Source organism: Thyridium curvatum (genome assembly GCF_004353045.1).
Source record: "Thyridium curvatum strain D216 chromosome Unknown NODE_33_length_396248_cov_80.180210, whole genome shotgun sequence".
NCBI lineage: Eukaryota > Fungi > Ascomycota > Sordariomycetes > Thyridiales > Thyridiaceae > Thyridium > Thyridium curvatum.
Genome location: NW_022156788.1, coordinates 127,829 through 145,079, shown reverse-complemented (window position 1 = coordinate 145,079; position 17,251 = coordinate 127,829). Strand labels below are relative to the sequence as shown.

The 17,251-nt window shown below is 54.2% G+C and overlaps 6 protein-coding genes across 6 annotated transcripts; 3 read left to right on the top strand and 3 right to left on the bottom strand.

Annotated features, from left to right (window-relative positions):
* Positions 1-152: 152 nt before the first annotated feature.
* E0L32_006011 (uncharacterized protein) lies at positions 153-1,064 on the top strand (the record flags this gene model as incomplete). The annotated part of the gene is made up of 4 exons (XM_031140597.1): positions 153-186; positions 254-471; positions 539-762; positions 920-1,064. The coding sequence occupies 4 exons, from the start codon at positions 153-155 to the stop codon at positions 1,062-1,064; spliced, it is 621 nt and encodes a 206-aa protein (XP_030995251.1).
* Positions 1,065-1,291: 227 nt separating this feature from the next.
* On the bottom strand, positions 1,292-2,461 carry E0L32_006010 (uncharacterized protein; the record flags this gene model as incomplete). Its single annotated transcript, XM_031140596.1, has 1 exon — positions 1,292-2,461. One exon carries the CDS (start codon positions 2,459-2,461, stop codon positions 1,292-1,294), a length of 1,170 nt encoding a protein of 389 aa, XP_030995250.1.
* An 828-nt stretch (positions 2,462-3,289) lies between these two features.
* Positions 3,290-5,053, top strand: E0L32_006009 (uncharacterized protein; the record flags this gene model as incomplete). Its single annotated transcript, XM_031140595.1, has 1 exon — positions 3,290-5,053. The coding sequence occupies one exon, from the start codon at positions 3,290-3,292 to the stop codon at positions 5,051-5,053; it is 1,764 nt and encodes a 587-aa protein (XP_030995249.1).
* A 217-nt stretch (positions 5,054-5,270) lies between these two features.
* On the bottom strand, positions 5,271-7,132 carry E0L32_006008 (uncharacterized protein; the record flags this gene model as incomplete). Its single annotated transcript, XM_031140594.1, has 4 exons — positions 5,271-6,306; positions 6,371-6,681; positions 6,750-6,804; positions 6,927-7,132. 4 exons carry the CDS (start codon positions 7,130-7,132, stop codon positions 5,271-5,273), a joined length of 1,608 nt encoding a protein of 535 aa, XP_030995248.1.
* Positions 7,133-8,619: 1,487 nt separating this feature from the next.
* E0L32_006007 (uncharacterized protein) lies at positions 8,620-10,725 on the top strand (the record flags this gene model as incomplete). The annotated part of the gene is made up of 2 exons (XM_031140593.1): positions 8,620-9,562; positions 9,623-10,725. The coding sequence occupies 2 exons, from the start codon at positions 8,620-8,622 to the stop codon at positions 10,723-10,725; spliced, it is 2,046 nt and encodes a 681-aa protein (XP_030995247.1).
* A 310-nt stretch (positions 10,726-11,035) lies between these two features.
* On the bottom strand, positions 11,036-16,004 carry E0L32_006006 (uncharacterized protein; the record flags this gene model as incomplete). The annotated part of the gene is made up of 6 exons (XM_031140592.1): positions 11,036-13,522; positions 14,311-14,603; positions 14,671-14,804; positions 14,860-15,487; positions 15,547-15,802; positions 15,861-16,004. The coding sequence occupies 6 exons, from the start codon at positions 16,002-16,004 to the stop codon at positions 11,036-11,038; spliced, it is 3,942 nt and encodes a 1,313-aa protein (XP_030995246.1).
* Positions 16,005-17,251: the final 1,247 nt, after the last annotated feature.

Below are 17,251 nucleotides of genomic sequence, written 5' to 3'. Positions count from 1 at the left end.
CAGCAACCTCACGCCCCGTTGTACAACATCATCACCAACTTCACCCTCTCCTCCCTTTTTTCCTTTGTCCATATATATACACTCACTTTATCAAAAGATTCCAGTAAGTTCCATTTCCATTTCACACACCTCCATCCCCCCCTTCCCTCACCATGATGTTCACTTCATGGCCTGCACAGTGTGCAGGTTGGTGGAGAGGCGATCAAGTCATGGTGAAAGCGTCACATCTCTGGCACATCAACTTTTCCTAAAGCTTGTCAACTTATCCCATGCATCAGATGGCACCAAGTCCTCCTCCCCCGCTCCTTCCCCCTTCACAAACGTGGCGATCTACCGAACGGCAAGGCCCCTATGTATCCGGCTGTTCGCTTCTCGGATGAGGGCGACCAGCAGCGGGCCCTCCTCGAGATGCAGGGTGTCTACTGTGGAAAACCGCCCAATGCGGATTTCCACCGCGACTCCCAAGTCGCGGTACGTCTGCTGGCCCTATTCTTTTACTGTCATGTGCTGACCGGATAGTAGAAACCACGGCTTCCAGCAGCAGGGGCAGCAACAAATGATGCCGCCCCCTGTTCAGGCTGGTATGAACTATCTGGGTGTGGGCGGCCCTCTGTTCTATCAACAGGGGTTTAACCCTATGGCGGCCCAGCCCATGAACCAGTTCACTGATCCAAACAACACAACAGTGTTTGTCGGTGGCTTGTCGGGCTACGTTACTGAAGACGAGCTCCGCTCGTTTTTCCAGGGCTTCAGGGAGATCACGTACGTGAAGATTCCGCCTGGAAAGGGTTGCGGGTTCGTCCAATCCGTGGGTTTGTGCAATTCGTCCATCGGCACGCGGCAGAGATGGCCATCAATCAAATGCAGGGTTACCCCATCGGCAACTCTCATGTTCGGCTGTCCCTGGGGCCGTAGCCAGAACAACTCTGGCGTTGGCGCCCCGTCTCGTCCCGCTCCCCGCCTGCGCATTCTGGGCAAGCGAGCAGCGCGACGACATGAGGTGGCGGTGGTCTCTACTGTGGTGGTATTTTGTATGGGAGGAGTCACATGTATGGGATGGCTAGGAATGCTGTGCTTGGGGCGGACTGCTTGGGAGATCATGTACTGTTGGGTTGCAGACTGCTTGGGAAGTCATGTACTGTTGGGTCGCGGACTGCATGGGGGATCATGTATTGTTGGGTCGAGGAGTATGAGATATTACCCGTATTGGGAGACAAGCCAAAGAGTGCAAGAAAACTACTTGTCTGACACAAGTCGAACTTGCGATAATATTACACCCACCACAACCCCATCAGCTTTGCATCAATTCTATCTCCGACTTGGTGCTGTTGACATGCCATGAAACAATCCACGAGTAGGGCATGATCTTCAAAAGCAGATTGCGCAAGTAGTAGCTGAAGGTGCTCTTCGGTATGTACATGGCGGCCATCCTGCGGCTGCGGTCCTGAAGCCGTTCAATGACGGGTCGCAGCTTCCGCTCGTGGCTGGCGAGGGCCTCAGCCACATCGCTCGTCCTCATCAGCTCCTTGCCTAGTATCTCTGCGGACACGAGAGCCATGCCGGCTCCCTGGCCCGACATCAGTGTGAGGCAGTGAGCAGCGTCACCCAGCAGCACGACCCGCCCCTGAGACCAGCTTTGGAGGTCCACCATTGTGAGGCTGTCGATGAGCGGGGTGTATCCAGTCTTCTCCGCACGGTCCAGGACATCTTTGATAAGTGTGATATTCCTTCCGGCTGTGGCGTCGCGGATCACCCTGGGTTTGCCCTGTCGGTCGTGAAGCTTGACCCCATCATCTCGCCATATGTGAAGCGCCGCCAGCCTATCATTGCGTAGCCGATAAAGCACATCCAGGTGACCAGGGCTGTTGAAAGATACACAGTCAGAACCGAGCTCGGTATTCCCTTCCACGTCATAAACACCGTACATGTAGCCGAGGTGTTCCAGGCAGTCTGCCTCTTTCCAGAACCGGTCTCTCGTGAAGGACCGGATGCCGTCGGCGCCGATGAGCAAGTCTGCCTCGATAACTGTGCCACTTTTCAGTGTTGCCGTCACTTTATCGTCGCGAAGTACCGCATCTTCGAGCGTCTCGTCGAATCGTATGTCTACGCTGGTAGGCAATGCGTCGAGCAGGGCCCGTGCTAGGTCGCCTCGGCACAACGCGAGGCTGTCCACGCCTCCATGGACGTCTTTGTACCGGAGCCGCAAGAGCCGCCGCCCGTGAACGTCGCTGAGCACGTTCTCGTCGAACTTGTAGGATACCTCGCTCAGGCGTGGCCCCAGGTCCATGCGCTCGACTGTGTCGCGGCACGGCCCGGACAGGCTGACGATGTAGCCGCCGTCTCGGATCCCGGGAGCCTTTTCGATAATGACTGAGCTCCAGCCGGCTTTGTCGAGCCACCAGGCTGCTGCCAACCCGGCTATCCCCGCGCCAACTATGAGGGCTTTTGGTCTTTCTGCCATTCAGTCTTTGCGGCAGTGCTGCGATCGCTCAAGGGAGTTGGAGAGGGAGATCGAATCTTGGTGTCGGAGACTGATGTCAGGTGCAAGGTCATTGAAAGAGAAGTTAAGCTGTCTTTTGGAAACTCACACCTCAATACCGTATCTCTCCGATGAGTACTTTTGTTCTCGCTTATTCTTCCTGTTCCTGTCGTTAGTCCGATAATCGGCGTAGTTGAAGGATCGTCCCTCCCGGCCATAAAGGTTCTCGTCGATGCTGACGGGCTGGTTGGGCTTGCTTGCTTCTAGATCAACCCACATCTCCATCTGATAAGCGAAAGACCTTTGTGCAAGTATCCAATAACTTGTCGTGGAACAAGCTTAAACATTGGTGTCAGGCAAAACGGGCTTTCAGATGCTCGTATAACAACGAAATCCGTTGCCCCAGTCGTAGCTGGTGGTTAGAATCTAGACCAAGGTAGAACTAGTCTGTCGAGGACGCGGCGATTGTCTTCTCCTTGCGGTCTTTTCCGGCATTCTCAAACTTGAAACGGCGGAGTTCCAACTTATCGACGGATATGAGTAATCGAGGATGTGAGTGTTATGCTAGTTACGTTTAGCCTAGGAGGAAGTCACTTGCTGGCAGTAATAAGCTGGTTTTCCTACAGGGTTCTCGAGCCCCATGCTCTGCAGCGACCATGACATGAGGAGACTTTTGTCCTGTTCACTCGGTGACTCTACATAAAAGACTGTGCTTCCTAGTTTCATCTTGGCATTACAGCTGCCCTACCCAATACCTTTCGTTCATGACATCTGAGTACACCACACACTTGGCTGTACCTATCGCTCACCATGGCCGTCGAAGCTCAAGGCATAGATCCTGGAAGGGAACACCGAACGGGGCACTCTTCCAATCTGCCAGATGACAAAGAGCTGCGAGCAGACTTGGAAGTCCTAAGGCCTCTAAGTGACCCAGAACTCCCTGGGGTCGTGAGAATCAACGCAGTCAACCGGCATCTCGGCTTCTCAGGTAGATGCGGCCTCTACTTCTGCATGTTTCTCGTCTCCTACGCCGCAAACCTCAATTGGCTCACTCTTGGCACGTACCAGGGCTATGCGACATCAACTTGGGAACGCCACTCGCTGCTCTCGACAATCAATGTGGTTCGGGGAGTCATATCGGCAGCAGTGATGCCACTGACGGCCAAGCTATCCGACCTCGTCGGCCGCGTTGAATGCTTCATCATCGCGACCCTCTTCTTCGTCGTCGGGTTGATCGTGCAGGCGAGCGCTCACAACATTGAATCGTTCGCCACCGGATCGCTCCTTGTCCAGATAGGCTACACTTGCTGCCAATTGTTGGTGGAGATCCTGGTTGCGGACACCACTTCACTCAGATCCCGTCTCTTCTTCCTCTTCCTTCCATCGATGCCCAATATCGTCAATGTTTGGATCAGCGGGAATGTCACCTCATCTGTGTTGACGACGACGACATGGCGGTGGGGTGTTGGCATATGGTGTATCGTCTACCCCGTGTGTGCACTACCTCTCATCCTCTTCCTCATCATCGTCGGGCGTCGTGCTTCCAAGGAAGAGGACTACAAAGGCTCGTCCAGTATAGGCAAAGGCCATCCTCCCCGTATGTTGATCAGCGAGATGCACCACAAACTGGATCTCATTGGGCTCGGGCTTCTAATGGCAGTGCTCTCTCTCTTGTTGATTCCTCTTACCTTGGCAGGAGGAGCAACCAGCAAGTGGAAGATCCCTGGCATCATCACGCCAGTGGTCTTGGGCGCCCTGTTCCTCCCCCTTTTCATCCTCTGGGAGAGCAAGGCGCCACATCCCCTCCTGCCTTTCAAGCTCCTCAAAGATCGCGCCGTGTGGTCTGCCATTGGCATTGCCTTCTTTGCTGCCGCTTCTTTTACAACACAAAGCGATTTTCTTTACACTGTGCTCCTCGTTGGCTACGACTTTAACATCATGGCCGCTACACGCGTGTCAGTTGTCTCCAGCTTTTGCGAAGCTGTCGGGGGGATGGCGGGAGGCATCATCATCTTTCAGTTCCGGCGATGCAAGCCCATGGTTATCGCAGGGGCTGCTTTGTGGTTCACGGCCTACGCCCTCCTGTACCACTACCGCGGTGGACCAGACAGCTCGTCCAGAGCCGGTGTTATTGCTGGCCAAGTGCTCGTCGGCATATCAGCGGCACTAGTATCCTTTCCTAACATCATCATCGCGATGACCCTGACTAAGCATGAGAACCTTGCCGTCTTGACAAGTGTCTGGCTGGCGATGAACTGGGCCGGGTTCGCGCTGGGGAACTGTGTGTCCGGAGCGATATGGACTCAGACATTGTACACCCGCCTTCACCGAGATCTCGATCCCATCAACAGCACACTCGCGGATTCGGTGTATGCTGAGCCGCTGTATGTTGTCCCTGGGTTCCCTGTTGGGACGGCCGAGAGGTCGGCTATCATTGAGAGTTATAGGTATATCCAGAGACTTTTGGTCATCACGGGCATGGGTTTGTTGGTGCCTGTTGTGCTTTTCGCTATTCTTCTCCGAAACACCAAGTTGCATGGGCACTTTGGGAGCGGACCACCACAAAAGAATTGACGCAAAAGAACTGGACTCAAAGATGTATTTTCATATAGAGCTTCATCTGTCAGATAGAGGGACAACGTCTCTTAGTACAGATTTGGATCTGGTCATATTTGGCTCCACTTACTGGCTTGTTACCACCATATGATATTATGAACACGGATCGACGTATATCTTGCCTGATTCTTGCATTCACTTGATCTATGAACGATAGGTTGTGCTGTGGTGGACATCACTTAGAAGACGGCTTCTCCTCCATCGTGTCGACACCATACGGATCAACATGAGTCTCCTTGAACTTCCTAGCACTGACTTTCTGGTCAAAGAGCATGTCTAGCTCCTCGTACGTTCGCGCTCGCGTCTCGGGGAGACGGAAGTACGCCCAAGTGGCCACACAAGCCGAGGTGCCAGCCCAGAAGAAGGCCGACTTGCCCTTCCAGTTCCACGCCGTCGGGTTGAGCATGTACGGGTTGAGTATGCTCGAGATGATCTGCACCATGGCGTAGGTGTTGCGCGCGACGACGACGGTCTGCGGCCGCAGGCGCACGGCAGACGTCTCGGAGATGATGGCGTAGCAGATGGGGCCGACGGTCAGGGAGTAGATCAGCTTCCAGACGAGGACGAACGCGACCTGGGCCCACATGGCGCCTTCGCTCTTCGACGCCGCAGAGCAGATGCCGATGACGAGGAGGGATGCAGTGAGGCCTGCCATGCCGTAGGTGTACAAGGGCCGCCGACCAAAGTACGCCAGCAGTAGCCACGACAAGCATGTGCCGACGAAGGCCATGCCTGTGCTGCCGATAGCAACGCCGTATGCGTTGCTCGTGCTGATGCCGGCCTGCAGGAAGAAGTATGTGGGCGTGTACGCAAAGACAGCGCCGCCGAGTTGCTGACCGGCGAAGACTATCATGCAGATCTCGGTGCGCCGGAGGTTGGTGCCGCGGAAGCAGTCGAGATAGCTGGTGTCGGACTGAATGTGAGACTCGAGCTCGATAGTGTGCTGGATCTGGGCAAGGCTGGCACGGCAGTCCTCGATGCTCCGGGTCGACAGGCGAATCAGGGATTTCTCCGCCTCTTCGTACCGGCCCTTCTTGGCGAGCCACCAGGGCGACTCGGGAGCAAAGGCGATGCCGACCATGATAGGGACTGGCCACATGAACTGGATGGCGAGTGGCACCCGCCATGACCACTCGGTGGTGTACGCGAGCATGCCCTTGAGGACACCACTGGATAGGAATTGGCCCATGGCCCAGCATAGGTTGATGTATCTGTTTACATGAAGTGATTAGTCTATATCTGAGGGGTTCCTCCTCATCAGTGAGCGCCACTTACACTGTGAGGTATCCGCGAAGAGCCAGAGGGCAAACTTCGGAGGCATAGGCAGGTCCGGTGGTTGCATACACTCCCCACGTAAAGCCGCATAGCATCTGGCCGACAAGGAGCATCTCGATGCGGACAGCAAAGAACGAGATGAAGATGAAGCCTGTCATGAGAGCAAGGGCGACCTGGAGGGTGCGGCGATAACCATAGCGAGCCGATGCCCAGCCGTTGATGAAGCCACCGAGAACGACACAGGCGTAGGTGCCATTCTGGAGACCGGCCTGCCAAGCTGCTGTGAGTTGCCATGTGTCCTTGTCAGGGTACTAGCAATAGGGGTTAGTGCTTGAGTTGTGCGCAAATTGAAGGTTGTCGGCTTGGATGAGAAACGTACGTAGGAACCAAACTTTCTCTGGAAAGTTGGATAGCCGAAGAAATTCGACATCAGACTAATTAAGGAACCAAATCAGCGTATGGGGTTTGAATAGATGATATCCACTAATAGGAGTAAAAGCAATGCCGAGTGCTCATGCCTGTTGATTTTATAAAGGAGTAAAATGAGCAGACGTACGACTGGTCATAGCCTTCCATCACAATGGTCAAGGAGATCAAGGCCGACCACAGGCAAGCCTTCCAGTTCTCACGAAGCGCCTCCCGAAAGGTAGCATTATGCTCAGCTGCCGAAGCCTGCTGAGCATCCTGTCTTCTCGCGAGATTTGCTTTGGCATGCTCGACTTCGCCGGCTCCAGATTCGGCTTTGTGAATGGGCTCAGACATCCTTGCTGATGGCTAAAGAGATGCAAAGGATGTTTGTCGCTTGGGCATGTTTGTGGAAAAGTATGGAAGTCTGGGGATAGGAAGATCAGCGGGTTAAAATATGCTGCTGACGGCCCCCGTCATGCTGTTACAGAACGACTAGCCTCGGGCATGCAGGCGACCATTCTTGGGGAAGGCTCTTGGCGGTGATGATCTCTGGGCATCCTGGCGTGGGGGTTCATCACCGCGCTCCTGGGATTGATGCCTTCTCCGGCCTATTTCCCCGAGTTACGACTCTGATCAGGGGTTGTCTCGCTCCTTAGTTTGGTCAAGGATGCCAAGTGCGCGAATAGTGAGAGGCCAAGGTTGGTGAGGAGCACGCTCTTGCTCATGAGTTATGATCGCATCGTAACTAGCTAGCTTTTGTTATATAGTGGCGCTGACTCCAAATTCGTCCCCAGTCCCATTCAAGGCCTGACTTGAATTCACCCGGCAGTAACGGGGGGGGATGTCTGGGGGTCAGACCCGGCAACCAGGTTCTGGACAGCCCTTTTCCGCAACTTGGGGGAAGTGGCGGAGTCGAGGCGGGCTTTTAGTAATGCCGACCACAGCAAAATGGGCGTGCTTACCTACTTGCATTAAGACACTTTACTCAAGTTAGTCTAACTAGATTTTCTGTGCCGCATGCCAAGGTCGTAGGTCTATCGAGCAAGGGCCAGGATAGCTATAATACGCGGGATCCCAGCCATGGCCTTGGAGGCCGGCCTGAATATTTTGTCAAACGTGTTGCGCTTTGGGCTACCCCGTGTTACCTTTTCCAATTCATCATAAGGGTCTTTGCTAAGTATTCTGATTTGAGAAATCGAATTTCGTAAATCGTTAGAGGACCACTTAGCAATGGTCGGTGTTGCAGAGCTATGCTCGTTCCACCAAGTTTTGTTCAATGTTGACTGTTGACAATATGAACCTGAGTTGGGCTATGCCGAAGAGAGACGCGGGACTCGACCATATGCAAGAACTGCCCACCTTCGAGGCTGTATGAAGGATGAATGAGTTTCGATCGTTCGCCTCTTTCTTTTAAGTTTTTACAAAGTTGGACACAAGTCCGGATTTCTCTCCGGCTTTGCCTTTCCGAGAACTTGTCAATAGCTGGCCAAGAATGGGGATGTCATAAGCTCCACCACATCTGCGGGGTTCATGGTGTTGTCGAGTTGGTGCGGCATTGCTATGTGGAACTCTACTTACCACCACTCGGGCAGGATGCCGATCGCGCATTTTGTTTAGCCTAAACGGCATTCACCGATCGCAATTGGACATCAGGAGTTGGCGTGGGTAACGCCAGCGGCTTTGGACTTGAGGGGCAGGCATGCAGTGTCTCCAACAAAGCTCCAACCCAAGTCACGATGCGCATATAAATCGATGCCCAACACAGATGTTTGGCAAGGTGGCCATCTTTTTGTTACGCTCATTGTAAAACTCTACTATCTCCTTCTCCTAAATAGACCAATATGGAATACAAGAATCTTCAGGTCGAGGACTCCGAATACGGCATACGCCCTGACCCCATGTTCACCGATGACAACGGCAGCCTCAGTTTCTATTTTGACTCCGAGTCTGTCACCATTGAGCCATGGGGCGAGAATGCTTTCCGTGTTCGTGCCAGCTGTCTGAACAAGATGCCCGAGAGGGCTTGGGCTCTTTCAGAAAAGGTCTCGTCTCCCAAAGCCGACATCAAGATTGAGCCCAAGTTCGCCTCCATTACCAACGGCAAGATCCGTGCTTCCGTAAGCAACCGGGGCAAGATCGTTATCTCCAACGCCAAGTCCAACAAGGTCATCTTGGAAGAGTACGCTCGTCACCGACTGGATCTCCTCGACCCCAAGTGCAGTTCTCTTCGCATCCAAGCCCGGGAATGGAAGGCCCGGCTCGGCTCACCGGATTACCATCTGACGATGCGGTTCGAGTCACAAAACCCAGACGAACGCATCTATGGGATGGGCCAGTATCAACAACCGTTCTTGAACCTCAAGGGAGCAGACATCGAGCTCGCCCAACGCAACTCGCAAGCCACTGTACCTTTCGCAGTTTCCAGCGAAGGTTACGGCTTCCTATGGAACAACCCTTCCATCGGCAGAGCAGTCTTTAGTAAACTTACTACAACATTCGAGGCATACTCTACTGATATCCTCGACTACTATGTCGTTGTGGGTGACGCACCTTCCGAGATCATGCGAGCGTACACTGCTGCGACTGGCCGGGTGCCCATGATGCCTGAGTACGGACTTGGTTTCTGGCAATGCAAGCTCCGCTACCAGACGCAGGAAGAGCTGCTCCAAGTAGCGCGAGAATACAAGAAGCGCAACCTACCAATCGATCTCATCGTATGCGACTACTTCCATTGGCCTGCTCAGGGAGACTGGAAGTTTGATCCGACTTTCTGGCCAGATCCTGGTAAGAGGTTTACTCGATCGCCGCTTGAAAAGGTGGAGTAGACTAATGATTACGACACAGATGCTATGATTGCCGAGCTGAAGGAGATGAACATAGAATTGATGGTCTCCATCTGGCCCACCGTGGAGAGAACATCAGAGAATTACGAGGAGATGCTTCGACGCGGTCTCCTGATCCGTCAAGACCGTGGTATCCGGGCCTCCATGGAAGGCCGTGGGTACGCCATCCACTTCGACGCCACCAACCCGGAGGCGCGGAAATTCATCTGGGACGCTGCCAAGCGCAACTACTTTGATAAGGGCGTCAAGGTCTTCTGGCTCGACGAGGCCGAGCCCGAGTACAGCGTCTACGACTTTGACATCTACCGCTACGCCGCGGGGCCCAACCTCGCCATCGGCAACATCTACCCTGTGGAGTACGCCAGGGCCTTCTACGAGGGCCAGGCCGCCGCCGGGCAGACCAACATCGTCAACTTGCTGCGCTGCGCCTGGGCCGGCTCCCAGAAGTACGGCGCGCTCGTCTGGTCCGGCGACATCGCCTCGAGCTGGGGCAGCTTCCGCAACCAGCTCGCGGCGGGCCTGAACATGGGCATGGCGGGCCTCGCCTGGTTCACGACCGACATCGGCGGCTTCCATGGCGGGCTGCCCGAGGACCCGGCCTTCCGCGAGCTCCTGGTGCGCTGGTTCCAGTGGGGCGCGTACTGCCCCGTCATGCGCCTGCACGGCGACCGCGAGCCCAAGCAGCCGCAGCTCGGCACGACGGGCGGCTCGTTCTGCCTGTCGGGCGGGCCCAACGAGGTGTGGTCGTACGGCGACGAGGTGTACAAGATCTGCGAGAAGTATCTGCGCATCCGCGAGGAGCTCCGCGACTACACGCGCGGGCTGCACAAGGCCGCCCACGAGCACGGCGACCCGATCATGAGGCCTCTCTTTTACGATTTCCCCGAAGACAAGGAGAGTTGGATGGTTGAGGACCAGTACATGTACGGGCCCAAGTACCTCGTGGCGCCAGTCCTGGAGGCCAAGCAAACGAAGCGCGAGGTCTACCTACCTGGAGCTAGTATCAAGTGGAAGGGTGTTGATGGCAATGAGTATGAGGGTGGGAAGAGGGTCACTGTGGACTGCCCTCTTGACACGATGCCTGTCTTTACTCGAGACGGATGAATCAGACCGACGAGCTTGCGGGATGTCGGGTCGTTAAATGTTCGTCAAATTAATAATAATAAGGAATGAGAACAGTAACTCTTTAAAAAGGCAGTCCCCGTACGTTGGGCTATGATGAAAACTTTGGTGTAGAATCCAGAGAACTTCTTGAATGAATGCTGCTCGACAACCTTTCGCCTCTTGGCTCAATCTATGTCCAGTAGGATGAAATCACTGCTTTCCAGGTGAGCAAACCAATAGGAGGTTCTATCCTTGTCTGTCAAATCCCTGTTTCTCCCCAGGGCTCCAAGATCCATAGCTCTTGCTGGCTTCAGTGTCGACTGTCAGCCAGGAGAACTTCTGAAATAACCCCCATGATTGGCCTTGGCAAATCTAGCCGCAGAAGCGCAGATATCTTACTGTGGACAGGCTGTGAACCAGACACGATCTGGAAGATAACATCTTTCATACGGAAATCCATCTGGAAATCCAGCAGCAGTGATTTGATCTTGGTAACATAATCCGCGACTCCGAGCTGCTGATCTGGCCTGAGCACCACTCTGATGGCCACCCACTCTTCAACGTCAGCTGCTGCTGGCTTCGATCCTAGTCTAACCACGGTGCCAGGGAAAAGGACATTGTTCCCTTTCTCAATGGAGACCACTTTCTCGTAGTCGATGCCGCGATCCCGAGTGACTAGCACGCCTGAGGGGGGGCAGTCATCAACACAGAGGAATCGGACAGTCAACCCATATCCCAAGGGTAGAGTCGTTCTGAATTCCCCGGCTTTCTGGTCCCATCTGAACTCGATATCACGATCATTTCCACCTAATCGGGTGGCTCTGGTGGCCCTGCAGTGCTTATCGTCACGTATATCCTCGACAAGAACATACTCGGCATCCTGTCCCACCACAACTATCACCTCCAGGGCCTGTGGGTTGAAGCCTCCATTCGCTGGCTCTCCCGATGCATCCAAGACTATTATGGACCCTTCGGGAGCCAGAACAGGCAAGGTTTGCAGTGTGCGCCACATATCGAGAGTCCGGTCGCTATCGTACACCATACCGGTGAACAAGTCCACGTACCGAGCCGCCGTCGGCGGGAGCCAGACCTCGGCTGAAGCATGCAGCGTCGCAGCGTCCCGCGGCTGCACAATGGGGGCGACGACCAACGACGGGCCAAAGAAGTACTGGTTCGGATGCTCATACGCCTCCTCGCGCAAGGGGAACCGCCAGTACAGAGGCTGCACAATCGCTTCGTTTTTCTCGGAGAAGTCCACGTTGGCCGAGTACAAGTACGGCATCAGCCGGTGGCGGAGGCGCATGGCGAACGTCATGGCCTTGCTGGCCTCGGGCCGGTACAGCCACGGCTCCTTGGAGCACCACGCGTTGTCGGCGGAGTGCAGGCGCATGATGGGCGAGAAGACGCCGAGCTGCACCCAGCGCGCGACAAGCTCGTCGTCGCGCGAGCCGCCGTAGTGCCCGCCAACGTCGTGGCTCCACCAGGCGTAGCCGATGTTGGACGCCGTGGCCGTGAACTCGGGCTGGAAGGCCAGCGACTCCCACGACACGACGCTGTCACCCGAGAATCCGACGGGGTAGCGGTGGCTGCCCGGCCCGGCGTAGCGGGAGAAGATGAGGGCGCGGTCCCCGTGTTCGGCCTTTTGCTGCTGCTTCTGTGTATCAAGGAACTGATAGTGGTTGAGCAGCCAGAGGGGGTCGAAGCCGGGAATGCGGGAGAGAGCGCCTTGCTGCCAGTCGATCCACCAGAAGTCGCAGCCCTGCTTCTCTAGGCTGCGGTGCACGATGTCGAAGAAGGCCTGCATAAATTTGGGATCGGTGGGGTCGAAAATGATGGGAATCTTCTCGGATGGGTCTCTTCCCATGAAGCGGGCGACTTCGTCGTACTGCTCCTCGTGGTGATGTATCCCGGCATGTGGATGGTCGTTGAGGGTCACCTTGAGATCTCTGTCGTGGAGGGCAGCTTGGAAGGCTACCGGGTCGGGGAAGAGCTTACGGTCCCAAGTGTAGCCTGTCCACCCTGCGTGAGGGACCTTTTCATCTTGGACGAGATGCCAGTCCATATCGATGACGGCGACGGACAAGGGGATATCATGCTTTTGAAAGTCGTCCATCAGTTTCAGGTAGGAATCGGTTGTATACTTGTGATATCGACTCCACCAATTCCCAAGAGCCCATCTGGGTAGCCTAGGTGTCTGCCCAGACAGGGCGAAGAAGGCGTTCATCGCCGCTTTGTAGTCACGGCCATAGGCAAATAGGTAGCCGTCGATGCGATCTCCGGGCTTCCGCGGGGAGACAAATCCACTGTCGTCGAAGAGCATGGTATCGCTGTCGTCCACAATAGAGTAACCCGCCTTGGACAAGATGCCTGTGCCCATGTCACAGCGGCCGTTGACACCGTCCAGCGTTCTGGCCGTGCCTCCCAAGTTCTCCTCGGGTGTATGCCCGAAGCGCCACTGGGCGCCCCACAGGGTGGTCTTGCTTTTCAGGTCGACTACCAGACCGCCGGGGCTGAAACGCTTCTTGTCATATGAGAGATGAAGGCTGGGTGTGATGATCTCCAGGCCGACCTCGCTGTCCTGCACCACTGGTTTGGGCCTCTGAGAAAAGCGACGATTGATTGCAAAGGTCGAGGCTCGATCCTCGAAGGTGCCGTCAGCTGACCATTCATACCGGAGAACAACATCGTTGATGATCGTAAAGCGATAATTTGGGCCACAGATCACCGCGTCTTCCTCCGCTACGGGATGAGCTGGAAAGTCGTACTCCAACATCACTCGTGAAGTCTCTCTGGAGTGCTGCACCAGGACGACCAGACACAAATGCGAGGGAGATAACGGAAAGAAGTGAGAAATAAGCCTTGAGTTGGCGGTGATCTTGTCTATCCCCAGCCAACTAGTCTACAAATTGAAAAGAACTCTGTCGCCAAACTTCTTTTCTGATCTTGTAGCGAGGGCGAAGGCCTGATCTCGGTTCTGCCAGACCTGAGCTTGCGATAATGAAGAAGGTCGGGATGAACCGACCACACCCTTTAGCGGGATGACGTCGGTGACTTGGACCCCTCTCCACATGGCGCCATGCAATGCTACTACTGGTCTCCGACAGCGGCGCTTAACGCATATTCCGCAGCGAAATACAAATCAAGTCATATCAACTGACACTTAGGCGTCTTTTCCTTAAGACGAATAGAGGCGTTTTAGGGCAACCCTTCCAAAGAAGGCAGTTCGAGCTTGCGAGCCTCCCTAACTGGAAGGGTCCTGAACCCTGCCATGCCGGAGTGGCTAGCCACGATGCCTGGCCGCTCTGCCGTCTCGTCGTACAGAGGAGCCACTCATTCGCTATCGCGTTGTGCATTGCGTGTCTATGGTCACGGAGGGTTGAATGCCGTCTTGTATAGATCCTGAGAAGCCAACTACTCTGCTTCATTGCCCTTTCCCTGGTTCCTGACCGTGACCCTGCAACCATCTGCCGGAGACAACACTAGCGTTAGTGTTTGCCGCTCCGTTCCAACTGCCTCAATCTTTTCTCTTTCAGGGAGTTGAATCACAGGAAAAGTCTGCAAAAGCCTAACAATGGTGTAACAAACTTCCATCCGAGCAAAGTCTTCACCGAGGCATTGCCTTGGCCCCCCATTGAAAGGGAAGTACGCCCACCCGATATCGTCAAGTTCGCCAGTCTCCCATCTCTCAGGGCGGAACTGCTCGGCATCGGCACCGTATATGTTCTTCCGACGCGAGTTGATGTATTGTGAAAAGACGACCAGTTCACCTGCTCTTACGAGGATAGGATCCTCCCCATCCGGGCCGCCTCCAGTTGGTAGAATGGTGGTCCGGATGGCTTCACGATTGTTCAATGGAACGGGAGGGTAGAGCCGGAGACCTAATATGACATAGATTAGTTAAGAAACCCGAACCATGGCTTTGTATGTATGTCTGTATGTACATACTCTCCTTAACAACGCAAGATAAGAAAGGCATTTTCATTATTTCCTCTCGCGTAGGACCTGCCGAGGTATCTATGACTGAAGCGACCTCACGCCGAAGACGCCGTAAAACGTCAGGGTGGCGGACGAGAAGACGGCTTGCATGTGTCAGTAACTCAGAAAGTGTGTAGAGAGGTCTTGGATGTGACTCACAATGTCCACGATAGACAGCAAGCTGTGGTATCTCGCCCTGCCAAAAAAATGTTGAGGAGTTGGTCTCTGAGATCAGTTTCTGAGGCACACTCCGTAGCTATCTGCTTTATGAACCATGAGGTGGAATTGTCGGATACTGACCCGGCCGCTGACTTGCTGATTGCTATCCCATTCTGTCGGATGTACTTCTCGACAAATCGGTGCACATTGCGGCATGCTCTTCTAAACGCTGGAGGGCTGTACAATGAATGAAACGGGGCGGAACGAAATCGCTTTGCAAGGCCTTCCTGCGCAATGGTGAAACTCTCAGCAAACTCTCTGTTCTCCGCGTCCTGATCCACATCTGATCTCAAACTATAGACGGAGCGTCCAAAAAGCAGTTCCGTTGCAATATCCATGGTCAGTCTAAAGAACAGAGGTTGCAAATCGACTTCACCCTTAGAAGGCATACACGCCACGAGGTTGTTAAGGTGCTCACGGAAAGATCGGTCGAGGTTCTGATACTGGGCTCGGATGAACTGTTTCCTCAGCAGCTCTCTGGAGTGTTTCCATGCAGCACCCTCCTGCGTGAAGATGCCATTCCCGAGCAGGGGTGCGAAGACAGCAGGCCGGCTGCCAAACCCATAGTCTAAAATGGTTTAATGAATTAAAAACTCAATTTCAAGCACACACAATCCTCTCTCTTACCTTTGAAGTTTGTTGACAATACAGCCTCGACATTCTCTGGTCGGAGAATATGGTAGGCACGAGGTCCGATCAGGAGGTACTGGGAGAGGGTGTTGCGCGGTTCATAGTCCTTGGCGACATTACACAGATATGCCAAGAGTCGACCCTCAGCATTGCATATCCACAGATCTCGGATTCGATCAATTCCAAAGGGCCACCGTTTTGACAGCTCCGGTGGCAGCTTGCACCCGTGCCGTTGAGCGATGGCGAGATCGGCCTAGTTGAACATGTGAGTACCCTGCAGATGGGTGGAGATGGACCGACGACGATCTTACCTGATACTGCTGAACTCTTTTGATGACAAGAGAGATACAATAGACAGCAAGTATCACCAGAACTTGGACAGGAAGCGTTGCTAGTAGTCGGGTTGGTACAAGCGCATGAAGCGCGTTGTCGAGGGGTAGCTGTGGCCTCTCCATTGAGAAAAGGGCGAAACAACATCGAGGTTGATTCCTGAGAGTGCAACCAGCTCAAGGAGAACTCGAACGCTGGCCGTGCAGCGAGCCCGGACCCTTGGGCGATTTGATAAATCGTCTAAGCGCCTCCGTCTCAATCTGTTGCCAACAGCATTGACTGGCCGGCGGCACAGCTTCCTATTGGTGTATTCTTCTTGGGTGCCATCAAGTATGGACCCAATCCAACCCCGCCCTTCTCCGCCATACGATCCTATCCCTCTTTATCTACTTTTCTACTTCTAGCCTGTCCGAGGTAAAAGACGAGCAGTGGGACTACATCTCCGAGGCGAGCGGGATACTGGCCTGTATGCATGTCAACTTTATAAGTGTTGACGAGGTGCTGATGCTCGACCAGCATGAGTTCGTCAAGACGTACAAATCGGCCAACTTTTTCGTCGTACGCACGCGCGAGGTCTGGGGTTGAGGCACCGAGGGACTTGAGCCTCCTCGATAGCTTGGAGTGAAACTGGCTTCTTAGAAATAAAATTGAGTAGTGCGTTATCTCACTACCCTGCGGTTTCCGCTCTCCTCCAGGTACTATGTTCTACCAGGAACTATAGTCATATCCACACCTGTGGCTTGGATTTCGCCAAAAAATGAGGCATCCAAAGTCCTGGACAAAGCCAATGATGGGTCACAGAATGGACACAAGGGTGGTATTTCAAGAGCCGCGCGACACAGATGTAAAATCCTTCAATCTACTCAAGCCACACCGGCCACAGCCACGCCGGGTAAGGCGTCTAGACTTAACGCCACAGTCTCGTGAAGCAGCAGATAACCCTTGCTGAGTAGTGATTGGCGTAAGTAGATCTTGCATCGAACATGGGGTCAGGGCCTCGGCACCGCCGTGCTACGCAAAAGCGACAGCCGTCAGAACGAAGTTTTGCTGACATTTGCCGGTTCTCAATGTAAGTTAATAACCCAACATTAACCTCCTTAGCCGGCTGTCCAATTAAGCTTTCGCTTGTACATATTTGACATCTAACACAATATTGCCCCGTCATTCCCGTGATCTCTGGCTCGGTACTTGAGCTGTGCCTGGGCGAGGCCAAGGCTCAAGCTGTCGGGGTATGAAGGTAGCTGGTATGCTGCCAAGTCGGCATGTCTATAAAGACAAGCCGTGCATGGGACCGATGGCACTCCTTTTTTTTCTCCACTTCCTATCTCGTCGATCTTTGACGCTGCTTTTGTAAGATCGCAGTTACTACCTC